The sequence below is a fragment of the Tympanuchus pallidicinctus genome, unplaced genomic scaffold (genome assembly GCF_026119805.1).
Source record: "Tympanuchus pallidicinctus isolate F22 unplaced genomic scaffold, pur_lepc_1.0 scaffold7, whole genome shotgun sequence".
NCBI lineage: Eukaryota > Metazoa > Chordata > Aves > Galliformes > Phasianidae > Tympanuchus > Tympanuchus pallidicinctus.
In genome coordinates, this window is record NW_026294791.1 from 13151857 (window position 1) to 13177164 (window position 25308).

At 37.6% G+C, this 25308-nt stretch overlaps 1 protein-coding gene across 4 annotated transcripts in view; it reads left to right on the forward strand.

The window, feature by feature from the left end:
- The window catches only part of PRKACB (protein kinase cAMP-activated catalytic subunit beta), a 65472-nt gene that overhangs the window by 27891 nt on the left and 12273 nt on the right, over positions 1-25308 (forward strand). The window contains exons 1-3 of one of the 4 annotated variants that reach the window (XM_052667091.1): positions 3969-4202; positions 21474-21535; positions 22413-22541. In XM_052667091.1, the coding sequence (XP_052523051.1) occupies positions 4016-4202; positions 21474-21535; positions 22413-22541 (378 nt within the window). In that variant the 5' untranslated portion in view covers positions 3969-4015. Of the gene's footprint in view, positions 1-3968; positions 4203-8042; positions 8367-18547; positions 18603-21473; positions 21536-22412; positions 22542-25308 lie in introns of those variants that run through there. The other 3 variants (XM_052667094.1, XM_052667093.1, XM_052667092.1) reach the window with 3 other exon arrangements.

Consider the following 25308-nt stretch of genomic DNA (forward strand, 5'->3'; position numbering starts at 1 on the left):
ACTAAGTTTTATAGATAACCAGGAAAACATTAAATTGCAGTATTAGAATTAAGACCTAAATATTAGTTGCAAGTGATCTGAAATTTCTTTTACATAATAGACCTATCTTTCATGACCTTGTCAGGGTCGCTGTCTTAAAAATTCCTATGTGTTTTTGATTCTAATATATTCATAATCGGCAATGATGGGAAGGTGTTCCAGTTCTGATACAGTGTGAGGGAGTTTCAGTTCTGTGGCATTGGTTCTCAGGACTAAAATAGAGACATCTTGAAGGCTTTAGTTGTGCTATAGTGTTTAATATTATTCCATTTTGTACTACCTTGAAGTTCAGACATTTCACAGTAACTTTACTTGGGGAACATATTAAACATTTTTTAATTATAATGCGTTTTTCTGTATTCAGTTGAAGCCAGAATGTACATATAATGGTGTTACTCCTGCATTTCTAAGTTCTTGGAGGAAAGGAGGTTGCTCTTCCTTAACAGTTAATTGTAAGGCTTGATTGGTAGAGTGGATTGGCTTCCTAGAAACTGAGGAATTATATGGTATCAGAGATTATTAAAAAGAAATAGTCCATCTAGTTACATTATTGTAGACTCATTTTCAGTGAGAATCTGGAAGTCTGGTTGGATTTTACTGCTGCACTCTTTTACCTCTGGCTGAAATATGTACTCTGGGGATCACCTGCTGGGAAGCACACACTGGCTTTATGGGTTAGCCATCAGGAAAAGTGTAAATGATTATGTTGTGTTTTTCACATTACAGCACTACAGTCCCAATCTGTTTCTATGACCGCTCTTGTGTTGGGAGGGTACCTTGAGAAGTTTTATTGAAACATTTATCCTAGTACCATAATTTACACACATAACATTTATATTTTTAGCTGAATCTTTCTTAAAAAACATGTTTCAAAATATTGCCAAGATGTAGCGGCCAGAGAGAAGTGAAAATACCATTTCTGCTGTTCTTAATATGTCAGCATTAATTTTGGCTGCAAGGAGAAGTGAGATTTTAAAATTCTGGCAAATCCAGGTTTTCTCTTAGGTATCTTTTAATAATCCCTTGTTGATAACCTGTCACTATTATGTCTCAGAGGATTGTGATTTCTGCTCTGTTTTTGGTCTCTCGTTCACATTCCCAGGTTAGCCATTTGAGGGCATTCAAAATGCTGAACTTCAGCGGGCAGAGATGCTCTCATGCAGCTTTGACATATCTTCATTTGATGCCAGAGGGTTGGTAGACTTGTGACATACATAATGTGAAGTGATGTGAATTTTCTAAGTTACCTTTTTTGTGATCAGGGAAACTACTGTGTGAAAGATGCAGCTACAGCACTATGAAAAAAAGGCACACAACCAGGAGAGATGAAAAAGACAAAATGAACACACCTCCATGACAGGTGGCTTGATTTACTGAAGAAAACAGGAAAAGTGAGAGAAATAAAGAAGTCTCTTGGAAAGATCCCCTGGATATGCAGAGACTTGCTGTGAGCTTCTTGGGGAGCATGGCTGGACATTTCCACAGGGGCTCTTTTCAGCCCTAGAACAGAATCACAGAATCACAGAATGGCCAGGGTTGGAAGGGACCTCAAGGACTACGAATCTCCAATCCCCCTGCCACATGCAGGGCCACCAACCTCCCCATTTAATACTAGACCAGGCTGCCCAGGGCCCCATCCAATTTGGCCTTGAGCACCTCCAGGAATGGGGCATCCACAACCGCTCTGGGCAACCTGTTCCAGTACCTCACCACTCTCTCTGTAAAGAATTTTCCCCGACATCCCTCCCTCAATTTAAAACCATTTCCCCTTGTCCTGCAGTTATCAACCCTTTCAAAGAGTTGATTCCCCTCCTCTTTGTAGGCTCCCTTTAAGTATTGAAAGCCTCCAATGAAGTCATCCCACAGCCTTCTTTTCTCCAGGCTGAGGAAGCCCAGCTCCTTCAGCCTGTCTTCACAGGGGAGGTGCTCCAGTCCCCTGATCATCTTCGTGGCCCTCCTCTGGACTCTCTCCAACAACTCCCTGTCTTTTTTGTACTGGGGGCTCCGGACCTGGACGCAGTATTCGAGATGGAGCCTCACAAGAGCAGAGTAGAGGGGGTCAATCACTTCCCTGTCCCTGCTGGCCACCCCTCTTTTGATGGAGCCTGGGATACCATTTGCCTTCTGAACCACAACGGCACACTGCTGGCTTATGTTCAGTTTTTCATCTATCAAGATCCCCAGGACCTTCTCCGCAGGGCTGCTCTCAAGGACTGCTCCTTCCAGTCTGTATGAATGCCTGGGATTCCTCTGGCCCAAGTGCAAAACTCTGCACTTAAGAATGTTCACCAGGAGGGTGAACACAAGCGTGTTGATGTAAATATTTCTTAGAGTAATGCTATGCCAGCTTATATCACTACTTGCACTATTATATGTCATTCTGCCTATTTGTGCCCTCAGTGGGGCGGACTAATCCCCCTGGTCATTGCTAATTCTTTTTTTCTGGTAGTTTAGCCTGGAGCCTGGGAAGCATTGTGAAAATTGGTGCTGATCCTGAGACAAAACAGGGAAAAGCCAGGAAAGCTTAAGGTAGACAAGGACCTGTGGTGGCCTAGGGTCCAGTGGAAGTTGCAGCACCAGGATAATTTTCATCATTGTTATAAATGGCTTTGTTGTCCTATCTGAAAACATGAGCTGTTATAAAATAGTTATGTAATGTTCAAGTATGGGTATCAGCTGATACTTGAAAACTATTTAGCGAGAAATATGGTGGTGAAAAATAAGAGAGATATTGTCAGCACATGTTATCTGTAAGAGAGGAGACATTGTGAAAAGCTACTTCAATCTTACTTAAGAATAGTCCTAAAATTTTAAGAAACCACATCCTATCTGTTCTGAAGATATACTGGGAAACCTGCCCAATGTGTATTTCCATTTTCACAAACACAAATATTTAGTATTAGTCATTGTAAGTGCACAAAATTACATAATTTAAATATTAATATAACATGTCATGCCACTTTCAATTTATCTCCCCACTGTTCTGAGACAATAAGAATGATGCTTTCTAGTCTTACTCTACAGTTGAAAATATTCAGATTTCTTGTGTATGAAAAATCCTCCATATGTAATGTCACAAGATATGCACTTCAACACAAGTAATGCAAGGAGGCAGCGGCTATGACTTTGGTACTCCTTCCAGCTGCTTTCGGGGCTGGGAGAGAGAATGAGCTAGTAGGTAACAGCCTGTCAATGTGATGTGTTCTGGTATTTTATTACTAAAAAAGTTTAAGTAATTAGGTTAATTTTTGGAGTAGGTAGTGCCCCGTATGGGCAAATATCACAGAATTATAGGGGTTGAAAGGGTAACTGCAGGGGAACTCTAGAGATCATCAAGACCAGCTTCCATGCTAATGCATACTTGTTTATATGTTACAATAGAATTCAATTTCAAAATTATTTTGGTCTAAGTAGAGAGAGATATTTTCAATGATAATAATTTCTTCAATAGATTTTGCAAGGCAACCCCCTTGCTTAGAAAATAATCTGAAAACTCCAGATTGTTAGTGGTTAGATTACAGGTGATTGTGTTTGCAGTACTGGTGCTAGTACTCCATCTTCCTAAATGGGATGGACTGCAGAATAGTCACTTTTTTCAGGCGTGGCTGTGGTAAGTTAAAATATATATACATATCTAGCTTCTGATCTTTGCTTCTAAGCAAGTTGTTTATGGTATTTTTGTATAAAATACTTTGTAGTGTGAAATAGGTGATGTGTTAAAAAGTAATGCAAAGAAGCTACAGCAGTTGTTGCTGGTGTTTTCTTACAGAAATTCTTTTTAATTATCAGGAAAAGAGACATTTTAACAGTATAAAACACTACATGATAGAGCTTTTCTTAACAGGAAGTAGAACAGAGCAGTGGTTAGAAAACACTGCATACAGGAAGTTAGACACATGCGTAGCTCTTAGTGCTTGTGACTCGTCCTTTCAGATATTTTCTGTGTTGACTTTCTGAAAATTGCCAGTGTGCATAGATGGCAGCTCAGAAGGAGGTACCTTGTGCCCAGTGCACAGGGACAGCCACCGCGCTGCAGAGACTGGAAGGTTTCGCTAACCGCCTTTTCCATAGGCATTCCAAGGGCAGTGCGCATGAAGTGAGAGTGGCTCTGGAAAATGAGAGCCATCACTTCTCTGAACTTGCTGTCCTATGGGACAAATCAAGTAAGTAGGACTTCTTTTGTGTTGTTTATTTTACAGATTTTCTCTTTTTAGGGTGCAAGGCAGTTGAAGAACTTCCGTGTATGTAATTGAATGCAATCTGAAATGCATTCCAGGGGCAATTTTACAATTCATTACCATAAGCTATTAATGTGAAGAATAAGAAATTTTATCATGCATAGGGAAGTGAGGAATGGTTTCGTGGGCTGTGTGACTGGCAGGAGAATTCGACTGGTCCTGTTCTGTTAAAGTACACGTGACTTGTTTTAGCAAGCCCTCGCTCCAATGTATACTGCTAAATTACTTCCTTTAGTTTCGAATTAAATCTACAAGTTCAGCAGAAAGAGAAACCTCGTTGAAAATTGTGATGTTTAAATTTTGAACTGAGCAGACGTGGCTGCACAGATTAAATTTCAAATTATAGGGCTTTTTGTCATTTGTCATTTAATTTTGCATGGTGTCTCAGAACGGTCCATACAGTCGTAAACAGTATAAAATTGTGTTTAGTTTCAATTATGGTGTGTTAGTATAAAAATGCTGGATGTCACTAGCTTTAATTTCTTAATTAGTGAACAGTTGACAATATGCATTTGTATGGACTAAAACTTTTCGTGATTGTTGGCTAATAAATTCGTGTTGTGTTTGCTAATAAAAGGGAGAACTCAGCAATAGCACAGTGTGAGTGAATTGACTTTTTTTTTTTAAGCAGTGCATTATTTTTCAAAGCAATTATTATCCCTGTGGTTAAATACTCATTTTAAAATGTTGCAATATGGTAATTGATGATAATTTTGTTCCAGATTTCTGGTTCATTGGTTCATTGATTTAGGATAGCACAGTTATTTCAATTGAAAATAGGCCTTATTTGAAATGTTTAACACCAGTGTTAGCATGATGAAAATCAGCATTTGCACATATCCCTGCTTTCAGTTATGAGTATACTGCGAACAGTAAACGAGCTGAGAGTGAATCTGCTCTCAGAGGATAGGCAGTAAACATGGAAACAAAAAGTGTTAATGTGTCGACCTAAAATAGATTAAATCTGGGTCTCCAAAATGAGATGGAAAAGGATGGAATAGTTTAGTTGGAAAAGTAAATGATGAAAGTGTATAAATTCTGAGTTTCCGCTTCTCCAAAGTATTTTCCAATTGGTAAAAATAGATACTTACTTCTGTTTATGCAGAAGTTCTTTTTTATGTAAATAACTGTTTGGAAAAAAAATAACACTGAGGCACTTCTGTTTATGTAACATGGAGGGAAAAAAAATGTTAGTGACCTACTGACATCTGCAAATGGTGACCTGCTCATGTATAAGTCTCTACTATTTTTTCCCCTCTATTTAAGGCCAGCCTCCTTGTCTGACATGCTCAATGAGGAAATGGACTGCCATGTATTCAAATGATAAACACAGTGAAAAGGCCTGTTATGTGAATGTCTTTTTAAGTAATTAAGCGTGGTGGTGGTATGTACTTTTTCTGAGGAAAACAGCTGAATATTGGTTGATTATGTAACTTTGGTTTCAGGGTGATATGCTGAGTATCTATGTAGGCTATGGCCTACATGTACGTGTCAGGATTCTGGCTTCACTACTACTGTGGCGCAAGAAGTGATAGAGAAGAAAGAGCAGAGGGAGGTGGCCTTTCTCTCCTTTCTCTCTGCTGCTGACTGCACAGAGTTGTAACTGTATCCCTGGGAAAATGCATCATCCCTGAAAATTCTTTGCAGCATTACAAAGGAAAAATAGAAGGGAGAAGGCTTTAGTGTTGTGGGGTTTTTTTTGTTGTTGTTGTTCCCCACCCCCCTCCTCCTCCCCTAACAAGTCAGTGTTGTAGAATTGTACTGGGTCACTGAATTCAGGCTGCAGATTAAATTCACAAAGTTTTTAATGAATAAGCAATTTTATAAATGTGATGATGTTTGTTTTAGATGGATATTTGAATATTCTCGACTCTTCTATGCATACAACAGCAACTTATGGAATTTTAAGCTTGACTAAAATTAAATAGCAGATATTTAGCATGAATTAATTCTAAAGTGAAGGTAAAACCAGTCTTGCATTCCTGAAAAAAATTGCAAAAGAGCTTTTCAGATTTTTGTTGTAGGTCTAGGATTGAAGTTGAATTGATAAAAAAAAGAAAATTAGAATATTAACACCTTCTGTAAAGCAGCATGGTAATAGGTCAGTTTCTGTGTGTGTCCTTGTGCAAGCAGTTACTGCTGACACTGTGTTTACTGAAGGTGAAGGAGCTGTTTGCTGTCAAGTGGCTTCTTGCTAATGTGCTGCCAGTCAGCTACTGCTGTGGCTTAGACAGCCTTGACATGTGCTCTGCAGCCTCAAGGGTTTTCAGTGATTGATTTTGAAACTTATTTAATGCCTTGGTTTCATTATTTTATTATCTATGGAACATGATATTTCTAATATAGCTTGAACGCTTAGTTAACGTACGATGTTTGCTCTGAAAGTGATGCCTCCTATTTTATTGTGTTGGCCCACAGTGTCTGAGGTGGATGTTGGTGGGATGGCCGGAGAGGTCAAACCTTCCTACCAGTATCCCATTAAATGTTGCCATGTGATGGATGGCGTCGCATGGACAGTCTGACAGAACGGTGTCTGACATGGAAGTGCATGTGAAGCAAAGGTGCCTCATTGAATTCATCCATGAGGAATGGATGCCAAAAGGCACCGACTGATTATTCATTGACCCTTGCTGAAAATTCATGGAGGTGAAACGGTGGATATGAGCACAGGGAGATGGTGGGTGGTGTGTTTCAGTAGTGGCGACAGTAATAGTGGGTACCTCTGCTGGTAAAAGGTTTTTAGGAGTGCAGCATGCAGGTTGTCATTTATCACTGGTGAAAATGCATAGCTAATGATGGTGTCTGTGTTGAAAAATAGTGCTTTGTAGCTAAGAATTTGCTCTGTCAAGCAGTATTATTGTGCTCTTTGCATCTGTTGTAGTTTCCATGGAAATAAATAGGAAGCATTACTTTCAGAGTGACCTACATATGAAACTAATTTGTTGTGTAAAATCTTTAGAATCCAGTAGGGACAGAGGTATCTCTGAATACCACAGGCCTTTGAATCTATTCTAAAAAATTGGCCAAATGCACATGTAAATGCACAGACTGCACGAGTCTGGGGTCAGGGGTGCTGCAAAGGGCAAAAGGGATGTGATGGTAGGCAGCAGAATGCCACACTTCCATCTGAGATTCAGATGTCTGGAATGTGGCTGGTTGCAGTTATGTGGAACCCAAGTTTTGATTATTTTTGCAGATTGCTTTGTTTTGTTTTCTTAATAGTTTTTTGCTCTTTGAAAGACTGAAGTGGGAGCAGAAAGGAGAATGAGGCTGCTTGGTTTTGATTGTAGGGACGGCAAGATCAGTGAGAATCTCTTATTCTAAAGCTGCTACAAATATTTTTATGAATCTGTGCAAAATAAAAGAATGTCTTAACTTTGAATAACATGCATGTTACGAAGAGGCACCACTTGCATCTTTTTATTATCTTCAGATTCTCATAGTCTATAAATTGCGAATAAATGGACGGATGGTGAATAGGAATTCTATTTGGTCTCTAACTGATTCAACCTAGCAATGTATTTCGAATACTGTGGAATTTCTTAGAGAATTTTAGCTGAATAATTGCTAGATATATAGAGAGGAAAATATGAAATATGAAATAATGTGTAAAATACATTGTGCAAATTGATTAAAGCTTTAGAGTAACTACTAGTTGGGTACAAGTCAACAGATAATTCTGGTCTAAGGTTGCCATGGAAACAACCAGTGCTTGATATAATTGAGAACATCTTAAAAACCTCCTGGTGTTTGCATGCTTTTTTCGCCCTGCCATTTTGAGTTGCTTTAGACATGAATAGGTAGCATTGGTCAGAACAGAAGTAGTTAATGAGCAAAACCAAGTACCCGTGTGCTGAATATTGATTTTGGTTTACTACTGCTATCTTGTGCTTCACAGATTTTTGCATCAGAAGGAGCCCGTAAGGAAGAGAAGCTCTCTGGATTCTGTGTGCTTTCTCTTTCCAGTTAGTGTATAGTTGTGTTTCGAGCTTGGAGCACTGATTTCTGTAGAGATTAACATACTTCTGCAGTTATTGGATTAATATTAGCAGCAATATGTTTCTGAAAATTAGCTTTTCAGCATGAATGGTAAGTCTTTTCTATTGCCTTTGACACTATTTTTTGTTCTGTCTTCACAGTCAGGAAAAATCTACCAGGTTTCCCTTTCTTGTCTGCAGAGCTACATCGACTACAGAGCCCTTTGTTTCTGTAATCGACTTACTGTGGATTCTAAAAATGACCTGTCTTAAAGATTAGCAGTTTTATTAAACATTTTGCTTTGCATAGGTGGTATTTAGCATTTGAAATTCTATTTTGAAGCTTTCTTTCAGAAATAACTGTTCCAAATCATTGAATAGGGCATAGAATCCGACATGGAGAATTTTATAATTGTATGCTCTGTGTGTTGCTTCACTTATTTTTGTGTGCCATTCATAACGAATTATTTTCTGTGAATTGGTACAAATCAAAAAGCCCTTCTGAAATTATTATAATTATCACCTAAAAGTCTGAACTGCTTTTGTTGTTTTTCATCTGGACCGTCTTATCCTTCTTTGGTCTTTATTCTTTCTAAATGATGGGATAGCAGAATAGTTCAGGTCATGCATGGAAGTAGGGGAGGAGAGTGACATTTAAAATGAAATATTATAATGGGCGCAGTGAACTTATCAGGCAGGTGGTTGCTTTCCAAAAACACTGCTTGTTGTAAAGCACTTCGAATTAGTGGAATTATGGAGTACTTTATTCTTCCTTGAAATGTTATCCAAAATTGTACCTAAATGTTTATGCCGTGTACGTTTATTTCTTTAGAAGATGATGTCATTAGAAAATGGTTTTCAAAGAGCCCAAGCATAATGGTTTCTGCAATTGTGCCGTATCATTTCAAGCAGATAATCTGGAGCCTTGGGAAATGACTTGAGAGGGTTAAAGATTGCTTATAAAGAAAAAAACAAATACACTTTTATACAGAGTTTCTGTGTGTGTCTGCATGGTTTTGCTTTGTCCTACGAATTTAAAGGTCTGTTTTTACGAAGATTTCAGTTTTATAGAAGGCATGAGACAAAAAGTGGGAGGAGCCATCCCACTGCCTTGCCTAATATCTGTTTGCATGTACTTATCTCACACAAATGTTTTGAGGTTGTCCACCCCAAAAAGGAAAGTGTTGCCGTCATTTCCTCAGGGTATGGATCACAACAATATGCAGTATTGTTACGTGCAGCAATGTACAGATATGGCTGCAAGACAAGTTATCAGAACTTTGTCCATGAATTATGAGGACCCACGTTACAGCATCATGGCCTCTGAAGTATAGCTCAGGGCAGGCCAACCTGGAGGGGTGTTCCAGCCCCTACCTGCGTCGCTATGGGCACATGGAGCCGTCAGCTGGACGAGGGGGCTGCATCACCTCCCTGCTGGGAGCTGCTTCTGAGCGAGGGTGAGCCTGCAGCCCTGCTGTGTTGCTGGCATCGCATGGCTGTATTATTCTGTGGATGAAAAGGACCCAAATTATGAGTTGGAAAGTCTCTGGTCACCATCACCAGTGCTGAATTTTTCCTGGGTTTTTTTTTTTTTTTTTTCTTTCCTGTTTTTCCTTACAGTTGTGTGGTAACTTCCACAGGAATTAAGATTTGTGGAAGTCAGCTATATCAATCTCAGATTTTTCTGCTTAAGTGCTTAATTTCCCCTTTTTTATTGTCTTAAGACTGAGTGATTTTAAGGGAATAAATTTCTTAACTGAAACTGGGTGAAAAAGAGACAACCATTCTGGTTGGGTTTTTTTTTTTTTTTTTGTGGGCTTGTTTTTTGTTTTTGGTTTTTTTTTTATCATGGGGTTTTATTCTACAATTTGCATCTGTACATTATGTTCACCTTGACATCCAGGCTCCCAGGTCCATTGAAAATAAAAATAAATGACTGCAATTTTTACCTACTGTCAGTTCCCAATCAAAATAGTCTACAAATCAGACTTGTTTTGCCTTAGTGAAAGGTGTCTTGTGCTTCCTGTGAGGAGGATTAGATTATCTTTAGTGTAAACATTTCCCCACTGAAATTACTTCTGCTGTTTGATGCCCCTTTGCAGTTGTCTTTGCTGCAGCAGTTCTCTCTTTAAGTGGATAAAACCAGATGCTCTCCTTTTAAGGGGTGGTCTAGATGAAGTGAAACTGATGAAATAGTAATGTTTTCTTCAATTGCAGACATGATTGGCCTACTTTTTTTTTTTCTTTCCTCCAGGAAAGTTCCAGAGATTTTTTTTATTTATTTTTTTTTTCTGTAAAGAATGAAAAAAACTGTTTGCCTTTCAGAGTCCTTGTTTTTCATTTTCTTTGGTTCAGGGTTTGTTTTGTTTTTAATAGCAGAACATTGCTTAACAGATAAAACTGACAGGAAAGATGCTGTTGTGGTATTTCACTGGGAAGAGGCTTAATCCTCCTAGTAGCACCAAGTCCACAGTTGAGTTAGTGCTTTCAATATTGAAAATAAGTATTTGCTGATCCCGAAATTTATGTTCTTAAGATAGTATTCCCCATATGTGTGTACAGATGGAGCAGTATGAGGCGTGCGAGCAATGCTGATAGCCTCTGCTGAGTTATTGTCAGGACTGGAGGCACTGGCAAACAGGAGTGTTTCAGGAATAAGGGCGAAGGGACAGAGTATAAATATCTTAGCTGTGTGTATTGCAACAGTCTTCTAAGAGCAAGTTCACAGTTCACAGAAGTAAATTTGAAACTTCAGCAATTGAGAAATAGGGAGTTGTATCAGAGCAAAGCTGAGTTGGCTGAAGGTTCCCATTTTGCAGTAACAGAACATGTAACAAAGAGGTCTTGAAGCTGAAGACCCGCTGTACATCTGGGCTGACTGAACTTAGAAACTGATTATGTAGGGAGAGAGAGACTGGGCTGCATTTATCAGTGCCAGATATATGGTTTGCAGGATAAGAAGGAAGTGATAAGATAGATGAGAAATCTAGAGGCATGTCAGTACTGATACTAAACATGGCATGTATTTTCCTCTCAATACATATAGTTGTGGAGAAAGACCTCCAGAAGCAATTATTCCTGCTGCTGAAGAGACGGTATAGAAAATGAAAGAGTGGAACTCTCATGTGCTAGAAACGTGTGCTCCTATGTGTGTCTTGTTGGTTTGAAGGTATCTTCCTTGCAAAAATTTTCCATTATCAATTTGCTGCTGACAATAGATTAGGGTAACTTCTTAGGTGTTGAGCTGGGTTCATGTTGGTTCTGGCTCTTATATGAAGTATCTGAAGAAAGAAAAAACAGCATGGGTTGCTGGTTTGACATAGTTCTTAAAGTGCCTCCATCCGGAGAACAATCCCTCAGCATGCTTAGTTTTGAGAAAAGATTAGTTTAATGAAATTTATGTTACTTCCAGAGGAAAGGGCATTTTAGATGTTGTAATCTTGCATCTCTGTTGAACTGTGGCTTACTCTACTTTCTGCTATGATTCTTACATATATATGTATTACCAGTAAGATTTTCTTCTTGTTGTGTTTTAGTTTATATCTCAAATAGTTTATATAATTATTTGTTGTTCTTCTAAAAGCTGCTGCTGGTATTGCTGTTGTTGACCAAAGTGTGTAGAATGAATGTCACATCTTTGAGGTTACTAAGGGCAGTTTCGTAACCTGACTAATAGTTTTGATGCTTTCCTTTATTTGTTGCAGTTGTTTTCATGTACTACAGCTCATTAGGAATTCTTAATTTGTGTGTTTTTGTGTTTTTTTATGTACAGTGTGTGAATATTATGTCTTCTTTTTCATCAAAATAAGCACTGACTTTAACCAGTTTTCCTCTACAGTCCCATTCATTATCAGAATGGATGTCAAATACTCTTACCTACTTTTTCCTACCCTAATCCTAAGGAAACAAAATGTTACTCACTTTGATGTGCTGAATTGTGAAATATGTTTATTTATGTAAGACTTTCTTATTCAGAAAATTCATCTCTGCTATTTGAGGTTATAAATGAACCTCTACTGCTTGGATAGAAAAGGCAACCCCTTCCTCTGAATACTGAAAATGAATATTGAAATATGTTCTGTGGGAGACATGTCAGTGTTGTGATGTGTCAGATTCTCAAATCTTGCAGAGATGAGCTATTTTGCTTATTTACTCTGACAGCTGTGAAGTTATTGATTCCAAAGCAAGTACTTGGGATCGTGTATGGTTTTATCAATGTGAGGGTTGGAACAAAGTACTTTCATGGGAAGTGGACTTAGAAATGAGTGCAGTTAAACCAAGATTGGTGTATCTACTGTTATTTTGATGCTTCAAAATACTTGAGGGGAAAAAAAAGGAAGAGCAACACAAGAGCTACTCTTTTCAAGTAACATATTGACAAGCATTTATATAGCATCCAACAGCCCCAAAAGATGCTTTGTTTGGAATACAAGCAGCAAATGAATTTAATAAAACTTTATTTACTGCTAAAGAAATGATTGTTTGTGCACGAATATATATATAGTGATAAAAATGATGTATGAAGTGATAGCTGCTCAGTAACTGGTTATCATTTTTCATCAGTGGACTTTCACTAAAGGGGAAGGGAAGGGGAAGGAGGGGCAGTAATACAGAGAGGAAAGTTGATGCCAACCAGTTGGCCAGTACTTGTAGCGCAGAGGGATGTACTGGAGTGAAACATAGCAGATAAAGTAAACTTTGGCCTGGTGTGGGTTTTTGATGGTAAGAGGAAAATCTGATTATTTTATTTATTCACATTTAACTAGCATAACATGAACCTTTACTCAGAAATATAGACAGTTACATGATGTTTTCTTGTAGTGCCCTAGAAAATTTTGTTCTTGGAACTCATTCTTAAAATTTATTCTTTTTTTTTTTTTTTTCCTGCATGGTAACCATGGAAACATATGCAGTGTAGAAACAGAGGTGTTTGAAATTTCACAATTTGCCCACAGTTTTCAATTTTCTTTGTAAAATGGTACCTGTTACATTTCAGAGGCAGGAGGTCTTTGCACTACAAATTCTGTGGTATTTGCTACACTTTCGATTATGTGCTGAGGATCAGCTACAACTGTAGAGAGTTGTACTCAATAGAGAGTACTGCATTGACAGCACTTAATTCCTAATTCCTCACAAAACACATCAGTTTATAATTGTTGAGGATTTTATTTGTTAACATTACTTCACATAACATGATCCAATTTTATATGTGGGGAGTGTCAAGTACTGCATTTCAAAGTCATTTCATTAAATTACTTATTAATTTAAAATTTTAGGCTAATAGAATTAACCTATCAAGTAATTGAAGGTTAATAATTTAAAATTAGAGTTATTACTTAGAAACCTTTTCAGTTAGTCCAGTGCAGTACTTCCAGGCTGTGTTAATCTACCATAAGGTAAGTCCTTTAGAAAAGGAGCAGTTCTCTGTGCCACACGTATTTGCCCATTTCCATCCCATTGCCCTTCCCTCACCCTGGGAGAAGCATTCGTGTCATGAATACAGCTGGGAGTTTGCTTTGGATTAAAATTAGCTTCCCTTGTCCTCTCCTGCCTCCTGTCCATTACTTTTTAATCTGGCCTCGTTCCCTAACCTGGCTTGGCAGTCAGCCACAGGCTGCTTTTGCTCTTTCAAGGAAGGTCATGATACAGGCAGGAACAAAGCGCTGTGGAAGAATGGGATTGGGGTTTTTGGAAGCAGTGCTTGTTTGTACCAGTCCACACTGAGCTGCAACCTTGCAAATCCAATTTTGAACACCTGCTCCTTGGATTTTCAAACCAAAAAGCATGTGGATTGTTACAAGAAATGAAACATAAACATGGAAAACATGGAGGTTGTCTCCTGGCAGGCTGGAATAATTCCCATCAGTGAACATTTCAAGGACAGAGAAAGGGCCCATTTTCTTTTTTCTTTTTTCCCCTCCTAAAGCTTAGTTGTAATATATTCCAGAAGTAACTGGGCACTTGTTCTAACCGATGTTTTTAGAGAACTGGGAGGAAAAAAGAAAAGACATCATCCACTTCAGTCAAACAGAGACAGTTTGCTAGAATGCTCTCTTCGGAAGGGGAGCTTGGGCAGGAAAGAGAGGTGCCACCATGAAGGACCTTAAGACCCAAAGGGGTGTGATGCACCTTGCATTCAGCAGGCATCTGCCAAATATATCTTAGGTTGCCCATCCTTGCATGTTCTGATGAAGCTGTTCTGCTCCTCTGTGATGAGATCTTGCATGTAATTGAAAAATTTAGGATTTGACTAATAAAGCTTGGTTAATGGGTTTTGTGTGATTGGTTTCAGCAGAGAGGATGAGAGGCTTTGGTATAACTGGAAAATGCAGCATTATCTACGTGTGTCTTCAGGGAGGAATCACTTTTTTTTTTTTAATGAAGCTTATTCAGTTGTAAGTTTTAATGAGGTTTGGTTCAGAATTCTTTTTTTATTTTAAGAAGGTATTTTTTTCCTCTCATCAGTGTTTTCTTTTTGTTAGAAAATGATCTATTGTGAGCAGATAGACCTGTACAACTCTGCTGAGCAGAGCAAGTTCAAGACTCAGTTGTGATTTTGACTGAATAAGCTTACTGATTACACACTTTTAAGCAATACTTCAGAGATTCATGTTTTAAGTGATTCAGTGTTAGTTGGATTTGATCCTCTCGCCTTGGATTTTTTTCTTTTCTGTTATTTTTTTGACATTAACAGAGTTTGCTCCCTCTGCTTGGACCAGTGCTTTATGATTTAAAATGATGACAGAAGGGAAAAGACTGAAAATTAGATTTGAAAATAAGATTCTTTTTTTTTCTCTAATAAAAATAGAAGAAGGAAGAAGAAAGTCAGTCTGTGGCAGTTGCATGCAGTAGAGTTTTATCCACTCAGAATTCAGCAAAGATAGGCATCATCTTCGGTAGCTGAAAATCCAGCTCCTTTGGTTTGCCTGAATCTGTCACGTCTCTTGTACGGGCTGTTGGGTTCAAGGCAGCCAAGTCAAGAGATTAAGAGTAAGTAAGAATTCAGGATTGTTTAATGTATAGCTTAAAACTGTAGCCTGCAGTCCTGAATAGGGGGGAAAAAAAAGAAAAGGAAAAAAAAAAAAAAGGATTAATTTTATTTTATAAGACTGATAAAATACTGTCTAGCTCAAGACTTCAAAATAATAAAAGAAGATTTTGCCTGTATGCCATATTTTGCATTGTAAAATGCAAATTATCCTTCTTATTTGTCAATTTACAATGTACCATAATGGTAATTCCAGAATGCACTCCTCTTGAATCAGATTCCAGTGCTTCCCTGATCTTCAGAAACTGCAGTTGCAGTTTTGCTCTTCATTTACTGTTTATTCTGTTCCTCTCCCTTATTCTCTCTTCACTTTCTATGCTCTTTTGTTCTCTACTTTTTACTACTCCTTCCTAGTATTCCCTGGAAGTGTTTACAGTATGCAGTTAGATTAATTAATTGTACTTTCATTTTAATAGCAAACTTGTAAGAAGTTGGCGTTCTTATGGTCCTTCACTCTGTAAGAACTTTAAGTTCTTGTATTTCAGAGGAGTTCCATGTATATAAAATTGAAGGACTTTTTTTGTATTGCCATTGTTAATTTACTAGTTTGTTTTGCACCACCAGTTTTAATGATCATTGAAATTTAAAAAAACTGAATATTAGATCAAAAAGTCGATAGATGAGAGTTCATTACTCTAGCTTTAGTGACCTTGCAACTCTTAGAGCAGAAACAAGACAGAATTAACAGTGGTCAGTTTGTTACAACAGAGATGGTAAGTGTGTTTCACCTAAGTAAAAATCTTGTTATAAGCCTTGCTACTGAAAGGTACAAAAGAAATTTAAGACAGGTTAATGGTGTAAGAGAGGGGCTTGAAACTCTTGACTCAAACACTTCCCACTTCTTTCTCAAGTGCGATATCATGACCACGGGATTCACTGAGACATCGGCTTACACCTCAGTGATGTTTAAGGCTAAAAACTATGTTTTTATGAAAATGAAATGTACATGTATCAGAATCTCTTCACACTTACTCATTATTCAATTAAATGAAATTTGGATACTTAAATATTCCATTCAATTCCAAACTTCAAGTGATAATATTACAATTTTGGAACAGAAATTGAATTGTATTTTGATAAAGGGCATTTTAAATACCAAGCAGAGATTGGCATTTAGCACAGCATATGAGAATTTGCAGTGGTGCCCAGTGTTTAGTCTTAATCAGTTTAGTTCTTGCTTTTTTTTTTTTTTTTTTTTTTTTTTTCATGAATCCTGTCTAAATACTTCCCCCTTCCAACCCCCCCTCCAAAAAAGCTTGCTGTCTACTGGAGACACGCTTGAGAATAACAAGCGCAGTGCACATGGGAGGTGGAGAAAGACAAAGTAATTCATGTTAACTCTTCAGGACTTCTCCACCTGTGACCCCTTTCCCCTGTGCTCTAATTGCACCTCTGCAGACACATCCAGACTGCTTACGTTTTTCAGGAACCTTCCTAGGATTCATTTGCTTTTAAACTATAACAGGCCAGAGTACTCTTTATTTTATAATATTCATCCACCCTTTGTTATTTCTTTTTAACTCTGCTAATTTTTCATACAAAAGTTCATCCATAAAATAATTAAACAAATGTATTGTGTACTGCATTAATATACCACTAAAAAAAAAAAAATCTAATTGCCACATCTGCTATAGTTTAGAGGGCTGGAGGGTGGGAATGTTGATTTCTTTGTTTTGGGGGGAGTTTATTTTTTGTTTTGTTTTGTGGTATTGGTTTGATTTTATTTGTTTGCTTGTTTTTGTGGGTGTTGTTTTTTTTTGTTACTTAAAAAATACCTCGTTGTTTGCTAGTAGTATTACCTTGAAACCTATGGATCTCAAGCTGAAGTTTCAAGTACACAGTTAGTTCCTGGCACAGAGCAGGTGAGGAGCAGCACCTCTCTGGACCAAAGAAACCATCTGCGGGTTTCCCTTTGGTGTTCTGAACAAGCACCTTTTCATCATGTTGGGACCAGATGGTTTTTCTCGCGTGAAAACAGGGCTTATTTGAACAGGAAGCTCTTGCATTCATTATGACCACAGACAGTTAAAAACTAACTGGTAACTGTCATTGTCTGGCACTGTGTGTGGAAGTGGCTGTGTTTTATTATGAACTTGATCTATTTCTGTCCTGCTCTCTGCTTCCCTTTAGAAGGCTTTCCCACTTATCACCATTTTCCCTTTGTTATGGGTACAGATGTCCTTTGGCCTAGTCTCAACATCATCCGCAATACACAAGTGGCAGCATCCTTGGTATATAATTTGCCCCTGTGTGCACCTGTAGGATTCCCTTTGACCAGACAGAGGTTATTAAACCTGTCTTTCAGTTTTATAGAAAGTTTTCAGTCTTCACTCCTTGATCACTACTCCATTTCTTAACTATATTTTTCTCAATCTCCCCTGATTTCCTGCTGCGGCTTTGGATGTTTGCCTTGCATGAAACTTGCTTCTGCTAAGGGCTGAGACTGCCAATGAGAGCTAGGTCAATGGAGCCTGCTCATGTTCACTGGTCTGTGTGTAGCCTGTTTGCTCCCAGCTGGTTCCTTACTGGTGCTCCCAGAATTTTTGGCTGTGGCTCTTTTGTGCCTATCTCATAAAATTAAATCGTATTTATACAGCTACTGCAGAGAACTCAAGTACACGTTGCGCTTTGGGTAGGGTAAATTCATCTGTGTGATTCAGGCTTCTCAAATGGTTTTGTTGCTGCTGTTGGGTAATGGGATTGAAATGCAGTTTTGAATTTTTTGGGGACTGTTTTCCATTTCTGTGCTGCCCACCACATGGTGTGCAGTTCACACATGTCGTCTTTTGGAGCGAAGCGCTAAGTAGTGGGAAGATCACCCAATTCCAGGTTTTATAGTGAATACTGCAGTGAAGATAGATACACTTTTATTAGCAACAGTTCCTTGGATGTGTGTGTGTCTTGGAATAGGTTAATTATTAGAGATGCCAGCTTGATCTTCTGAAATTTTTTAAGCTGTGCTTATTTCTGTGATGCAACATCTTTTTTTCATATCGAATTTAGCTGCCTTTGGTGTGTTGTTTTTCTTTTCTTTCTTTTTTTATTTTTCATTTGTTAATCTTTGCTCAAACATTCTGTGGTGTAGCGTGAGTCATTCTGTCTGTGTGGGAAAGGACTGGTTTGTTGCAGGGTTCAGCCCTGAGTGGGGAGGGGAAAGGGTGAAATGTATTTATGTTTTCTATGTGTTTGTTGTGGAAATGCATAAAACATTTTTTTTTTCTCTTTCTTTCCTCTCTTCATCATCTCATCTGTGTGGGTGAATGTTCCTGCAAACCCTTTGGGGACCTATAGAGACCTTTGGTATGCTCATTCTTTCATTAGTGCCCAAAGTCAGATGCTGGGAACAATTTAAAGATGAAAAAATAGGGGGGGTAAAGGGGGTCTCATTGTAGCAATGTGAAGTGGCTAAAAATGTGCACTAAAGGAAAACTTCAAACTCATCATTTAATGTTTATTTGCAACATCAAAATAATATCAATGGCTACTATAGACTACAACTAGTTAACATAAATTTGGATTTGGCACTAGAAAGGTAGAAATGAAGTGAGTTCTGTATCAGAGGTTGTTTCATGATCAAAATCAATTTTTTAAAAATATCTGTTTTCAGAAGTGACATAAGTGCGTGCATTTAAGTTGCCTAAATTATTTTGGAAGTCACCTCCTGAATTTCTATGTAGTGTAAAAACCCAGGTGATTTCTGAATGTGAGAACCAGGCAAAATTTGATACATTTTCTCTTGAAAGATGAGGGCATCGTGAATAAATTAATACCATTAGGTAGCTTTCTTTTGTAAACACACGTTCAGTGCCACTTTCTGAAAAAGGAACATAAGTAGAGTAAGTTAAATGTTCTCTGTTGTAGGAGAGCTTGTGGCTTCTTCATTTTTCTAGAAACTAGGCTTCTTCTTCCCATGAATCCGCAGTTTGAATATTTCCATCTGGATTTCAATTTTTTTCATAAACATTCTTTTTTCATAAACATCCATAAGAAGAACTGAAACAGAGATGATTACATGAAAATGTCATGGTATATTTTTATAAATACTGAAAATTATATTCCAGTGCAAGAAATGCAGAAACATGAAGTATTTCTTTATATGAACAATGGAAATTTTGCAAGGGATATTTAAGACATGCTGTACCATAATAACATGGGCAAATTAAAACTTCATGTTTTGTCTATGCTTTGTATTTTTAAAACAGTGTTAATTAATTGTCTACAGCTGCTTAGAAACATAGAATTATTGACATTTGAAAAGACCACTGATTGTATAGTCCAACTGTCAACGCATCACCACTATGCCCACTAAACTATGTCCCTGAAAATTTGAAGGCCCACAAGTCTGAAGGTTTGGCTTTTTGGTAATTGTACTGATCATCTTAACTTTTTTTTCTTGACATTAAGAAAAAAATAAGTCGTATTACTTTGGAGTCAACTTACACTAAAAAAAAATAAAATTGCAGGTAGTCATCAAACTAATCAGTTGTCATCTCAGTACTCCTAGTGGAAGAAGAGGATCATTAGACCTGAACTTAGACATTGCTAGATTCCTTTTTTGTGTAGAGAATTCCATGTTATAGGATATCCAGTCTTTTTTTCAGATGAGGATCTTTAGATCATTGAATGATGAGGATTGATGATCCTCATTTGAGAATGCCCTGATTTCCAGTATTCCCAATAGCCCCAAAAATTTCAAAACAGTAAGACATTTTCCCTACTTGAGACAACTGTCAAACGTCTTATTGGCTCCCCACTAAAATACATTTAACTTACAGTCAGTTTAAATGCCAATTTAATGTAATTCCTTTGGCATAAAATGTTTTTCTATTCTACTTACACATAGGTTTAAAGTAATAGAGAGAAGGAATACATTATCACGTGTTCCTCTTAAGATAAAATTACTGTGCATGTCTCATGTTTTAAACACTTTTCTAACCTTGAGGTCTGCCAGCTCTTTTGACATTTTGTCTAAAATTTCCCTTGCATTGATGCTATTCTATAGGAGTCAGTGATGGAGGGAGCTGCAAGCCCCCTTTCTTGAGTATTTTGCTACAGTTGAATCCTATAGCACAGCTGAGAGGGAAAGAAAACCAGAATTAGTGACCAGTCTATTCCAAGGCTGCCGTTGTTTTTATCACTGCAGATACTGCACCGGTCACAGAAAAATGGTAAGAGAAAAGGTCTCTATGAGCTTCAGAAAGTGAAATGCAGATCCAAAACTGTAAAATTCCAGATACTGGCCAGAATAATCTTGACACATTGCTGAGTATTTTTAGAAATTGCTTAGGTCTGAACATTGCAATACACAAAATCCACTGTTATTAATATTTCATTATGTGTAGTGACTCAGAAAACACAAAAACAGTATGATATTTTCTTCTCAATTCTGTGACTTTTTCAGAATCATGGCAGTTTCTGAAATGCCTCTCATTTATGACTATGCATTAAGTAACCTACTTTGATCTGGCTGATAATTGATATTCAGAGAAATACAAGAAGTGAAAGATTATCTGAACAAAAAACGTTGGTGCACATTTTAAATGGTCATCTAGAACTTTGCACTTATTCATTCCTTGTATCTCAGTGCAAAATTAAGAATACTTACTCTCTGACTGTGGGCACATCTAACGTGCAGTGTTGTTGTAGCCCTGTGCTTTGTCTTTGCTTGCAGTAATGCTGTGCTTTTGGTACTGGAGCTTGCAAACAGCCTTTATTTAAAGGTGATGGGGTGGAGGGAAAGCAATGAGATTGAAATAAGTCTTAATAAGTTGAAAGAAAAGGGAAAAAAAAAAATGTATTATTATTTTAAATTATCCTTGTTGAATGACTACTTATACATCAGGTGTTTGTGTTTTTTTCCCAATCAAATTAAGAAAGTTTTGTATCACCTTAAAGCCTGCTTGCTTACACAGTATTTTGAGCTACTACAGCTGGTGTAGTTTAATTAAAGTGTGTGGAATAATGTAACTACTCCGGGAAGCTTAGAGATCACCTGGAGATAATTGTAGGATTCTGAGACATTGGTGCTCACCATAGAAGATACAAAATAGTACCTTAAGAACTGAAGATTGGAATTGATAATGAAATTCATATATTTTGTAAACAGTGCATCTCTATCACATCCAAGATGACTTACATTAATTAAAATGTTGGTTTTGTGTGTGTTTTCAGTGAAAGAGTTCCTAGCCAAAGCCAAAGAAGACTTTTTAAGAAAATGGGAAAGCCCACCTCAGGTATCACTTAATAATTTAATAATTTTCTCTATAGCATTTTTTCATATAAGTGTGGATCAGTGTAATGAGCAGCAGAAAAGACTGAAATAAGTTTAATGCATTTTTCAACAGAGTTTCCATTTTGAATGTTAATTTTGTCACTGATATTCGTCAGGAAAGACCCAGACCTCCAGACTAAGCTGATGAAATGGTCGTACTGAGCAACTGCTTTTTCTTGCACTGAATTATGTTTGCCATCAACATGAGAAAACTCAGAATCAATGGTCATATTTTACCTGGCTCTTTGTAGCAGTAACCATTGGCGAATCTATAATTTACCTTGCTGATATTTTCTTATGTTGTTAATAAAGAATATACTGCATGAAGCTTGTGGGCAGGCTGAGGAGCTTGAAAGAATAATCTGTTCAGAGACTGAGGGGAGTGGGCTTTTTCATAGAGAGGAGGGATGGGGACAGTGGAAAGCATGATGGTATTTTATTGAAACAGCATTTGAAATACTTTGATAATGAGTAACTGAGGAAGTTTTGTCAGTGATATTTCTTCCAGACAATTTATATGTGGTTTGGTTCTAGGATTTTGCTCTAATTTTCTGCTTTGTGGAACACTGGGGAGTTTGTTTATTTATTTGTGCCTTAAATTCGTGATCTACTTACTGTTAGTCTCCCTCTTACTAAGCATTTGTCATCTGTGTAGACAAATTATTGAAATGTTAATACAACTCAATTAAGTCTTTTTGTTTTAATGAGTGCAATGTAAAATATAAAATCTTATTAAAATTTGATAGGCATGACAACATAAAACAGCACTAGGTTGCCTATATTTTGTTGTACCTTGATGTTAGATTGTAAATAATATCATTTTATCCCTTTATGTGTAGAATACTGCTGGCCTAGATGATTTTGAGAGGCAAAAAACTCTTGGAACAGGATCATTTGGGAGAGTTATGATGGTGAAGCATAAAGCCACAGAACAGTATTATGCCATGAAGATACTGGACAAACAAAAGGTTGGTGCAATTTTTACTGCGTTTTTGTGGTTCAGAAGGGTTTGATGTAGACAAAATCTGGTGGCTGTGACTAAACTGTGTTTCTCTTGTACAGTTGCACAAATTTTAGCCTTAATGTGTAATTTAATAAAGACTCCTTTATAAGACTTAGGAAACTAAACTTTATAGCATAAATTCTGGCATTACTTTTACTTGAAAGAGCTCTTTTTTTTTCTTTCAACTTTAGCATTCTCTTACGAATGTTTTCTAACTTCTTTTTTTTTTTTAAAGACAGAAAATATCCACTTAAATTAAAAAGACTTCCCAACACAGTACAAATGAAAGGCCATTTGAAATGCTATTTGAAATTTGAAAGGCTGTTTGAAATGATTGACCATTTCAACACTTTATTCCCTTACTAGGACTGATGAAATTCTGCAAGAAGTCTCCCTGTAAAACAGGATGTGATGAGTGAAAGCATCCTGTGCCTACGGGAAGAGCCAGTTATCTGACTTGGAAAATTGGAAATTGGATAGCAGTAGCTATAAAATTATCTGGCAAAAAAAAAAAAAAAAAAAAATCACATTGTTAATGCTTGTAGTGGATTTACAGTAAAGCATTCTCACAGGCTTAAAGATATTTGCAACTAGTTATGTTGGTTCTCCATTAGGAAGCTAGGTGGCTTTTTGTCTGCTGGCAGAAGGCTGTCTGCTGTTCCATGATGAAGTACACAAGTCAGTTTTCTTCCAGTGCTTGGGCTGGAACCAGGCCTTGGGCGTTTGAATTGCCCTGTGTACAAACCTTGATGTCAGCATCTGGTCCCATGATGCCAGGTGCTGTGTTGGCAGTCTGCAGCCACACTGAGCTGTTGATTCCAAGGAAAGCTCTTTACACCCTGGTGTTGTCCAGCTCCTTTAGAACTGGGGAGCCCTCTTGCAAAGAAGCCTTATTGCAGTGTTCCAGTCTCTTCTGATTACCAAGGCACATTAACCAAGTGTGGGATGTGGAAACATTGCCTCTCTAGCCCAGCCAGCTTGCCCTTGGGATTTTTAGGCATAGAGAAATCAGTCACTTCTTGTTCTGGGGCTGGCTGCATTGCTGCCCTTTGTTACCATAGAGGATCACAGGGAAGTCCAGCTGCTGTTATACAAACAAGGAAAATGGCTAGGAGCTCAGTCATTTCTGAAAAGAGTTTGCTTTGTATTTTAATTGCAAGAACTACTTCTTGGTAGTGGTTTCCTGTTAATCATCTCTTTATCAAATACACAGCTATATTTCCTTTTGGAAATTTCTGCCAGTTTCAGTAAGTTTTATGGAGAATTTATGAGTCCTTCATCACAAAGGACAGATCATCATGGAAATATTTGAAGGAATATTGAACAGGATGGATGGCCAATGCGGTGACTATTTTTTTTTTAACAAAACTTCAGTCTGGCTCATTAAGATAGGAAAGAAATATGTAGTGTATATTGAAGTAGCCAGTAGTTTTGTTTGTAGGGTTGTTATTCTTTTATTTTTCTGCCTTGACCTAGCAAGGATGTAATATATGAAGGCCACTGAAAGTGATGCCTCCTATTTATCTCTGCGGAAATAATGACAGATACAAAGAGCACAAAAACACCGTAAGACAGAGGAAATACTCAGCTACAAAATTCCATTTTTCAATATTGTCACCACCATTAGCTGTGTGTTTTTGCCAGCAATGAACAAGGGCCTGCATGCTGTGCTCACAAGGATCTGTAACAGTGGTGGTGACCACTGTCACTGTCAGCACTGCTGAAATGCACCACCCACTGTCTCACTGTGCTCAAATCCTGTTTGTTTTACAGAAATGTTCAGTAAGCATTGATGAATGTCAGTGGACACAATTTCTTCCACTGGAAGGAGTTCATTGACACTCCTTTGCTTCATATGCACCTACATGTCAGACTCCATGCTGTCAAACTGCCCCTTTGCTGCCGTCTGTCACATGGCAACAATATGTAGTGGGGTATTGGTGGGAGGATTCAGCCTCTACTGCCATCCCACCAACATCCACCTCTGACTTTGTCGGCCAACATAACAAAATAGAAGGCAAGCTTTCAGAGCAGACCTCGTAAGAATGCATAGTTTCATTACAAAATTGCTTTTGGAAGATAAGTAATGTTAACAAAAGCTCAGACCCAAGCAATTTATGGGTTAAACTGCTGGTGTGGATATCATTGATCTAGAAGGTGACGCTGGACATGCCTTTAGCCAGAATTCAGTGAGAGCAAAGCTGTGTTAACTGAGGCTCCAATTTGATAGCATGAAGTGCTAAGTACCAGTCTCGGCCTGTGGTATTGCTATGATCACCCTCCACTATTTCTATAGCAGAAGCTGCAGAAAGGGTTAAATCTTGTCTAGAAGCTGAATGCTTTGCAGTATCAAACTATAACCTTACTTTGCTGTTTTTGGTGGTCAAAACAATTCCAGTGCCATAGCTTTTTGGGGACAAAGAGGACACTTCCCATGAGTGAGCTGATTGATAATGCTTGCTTTTTTTCCTGCTGTTCTTATGCCTCAGTGCAAATTTTTGATTTGATCTAAAAATTCTTGATTGAAAAGAGATTTAATACTTTTAATTCAATACAGAAATAATACAATTTCTTTTGTATGACATTTCTTACCAAAAAAAAAAAAGTCACCTTTTTTAATACTATTTTCATTTAAAGGATAGTTAAATTTAAACACCGTTTTAGTCAGGACTGGAGTATCGTGCTTGTCTGTTATTTATATCACTTATATTTGCTTTCCAAACTTGTGAAAA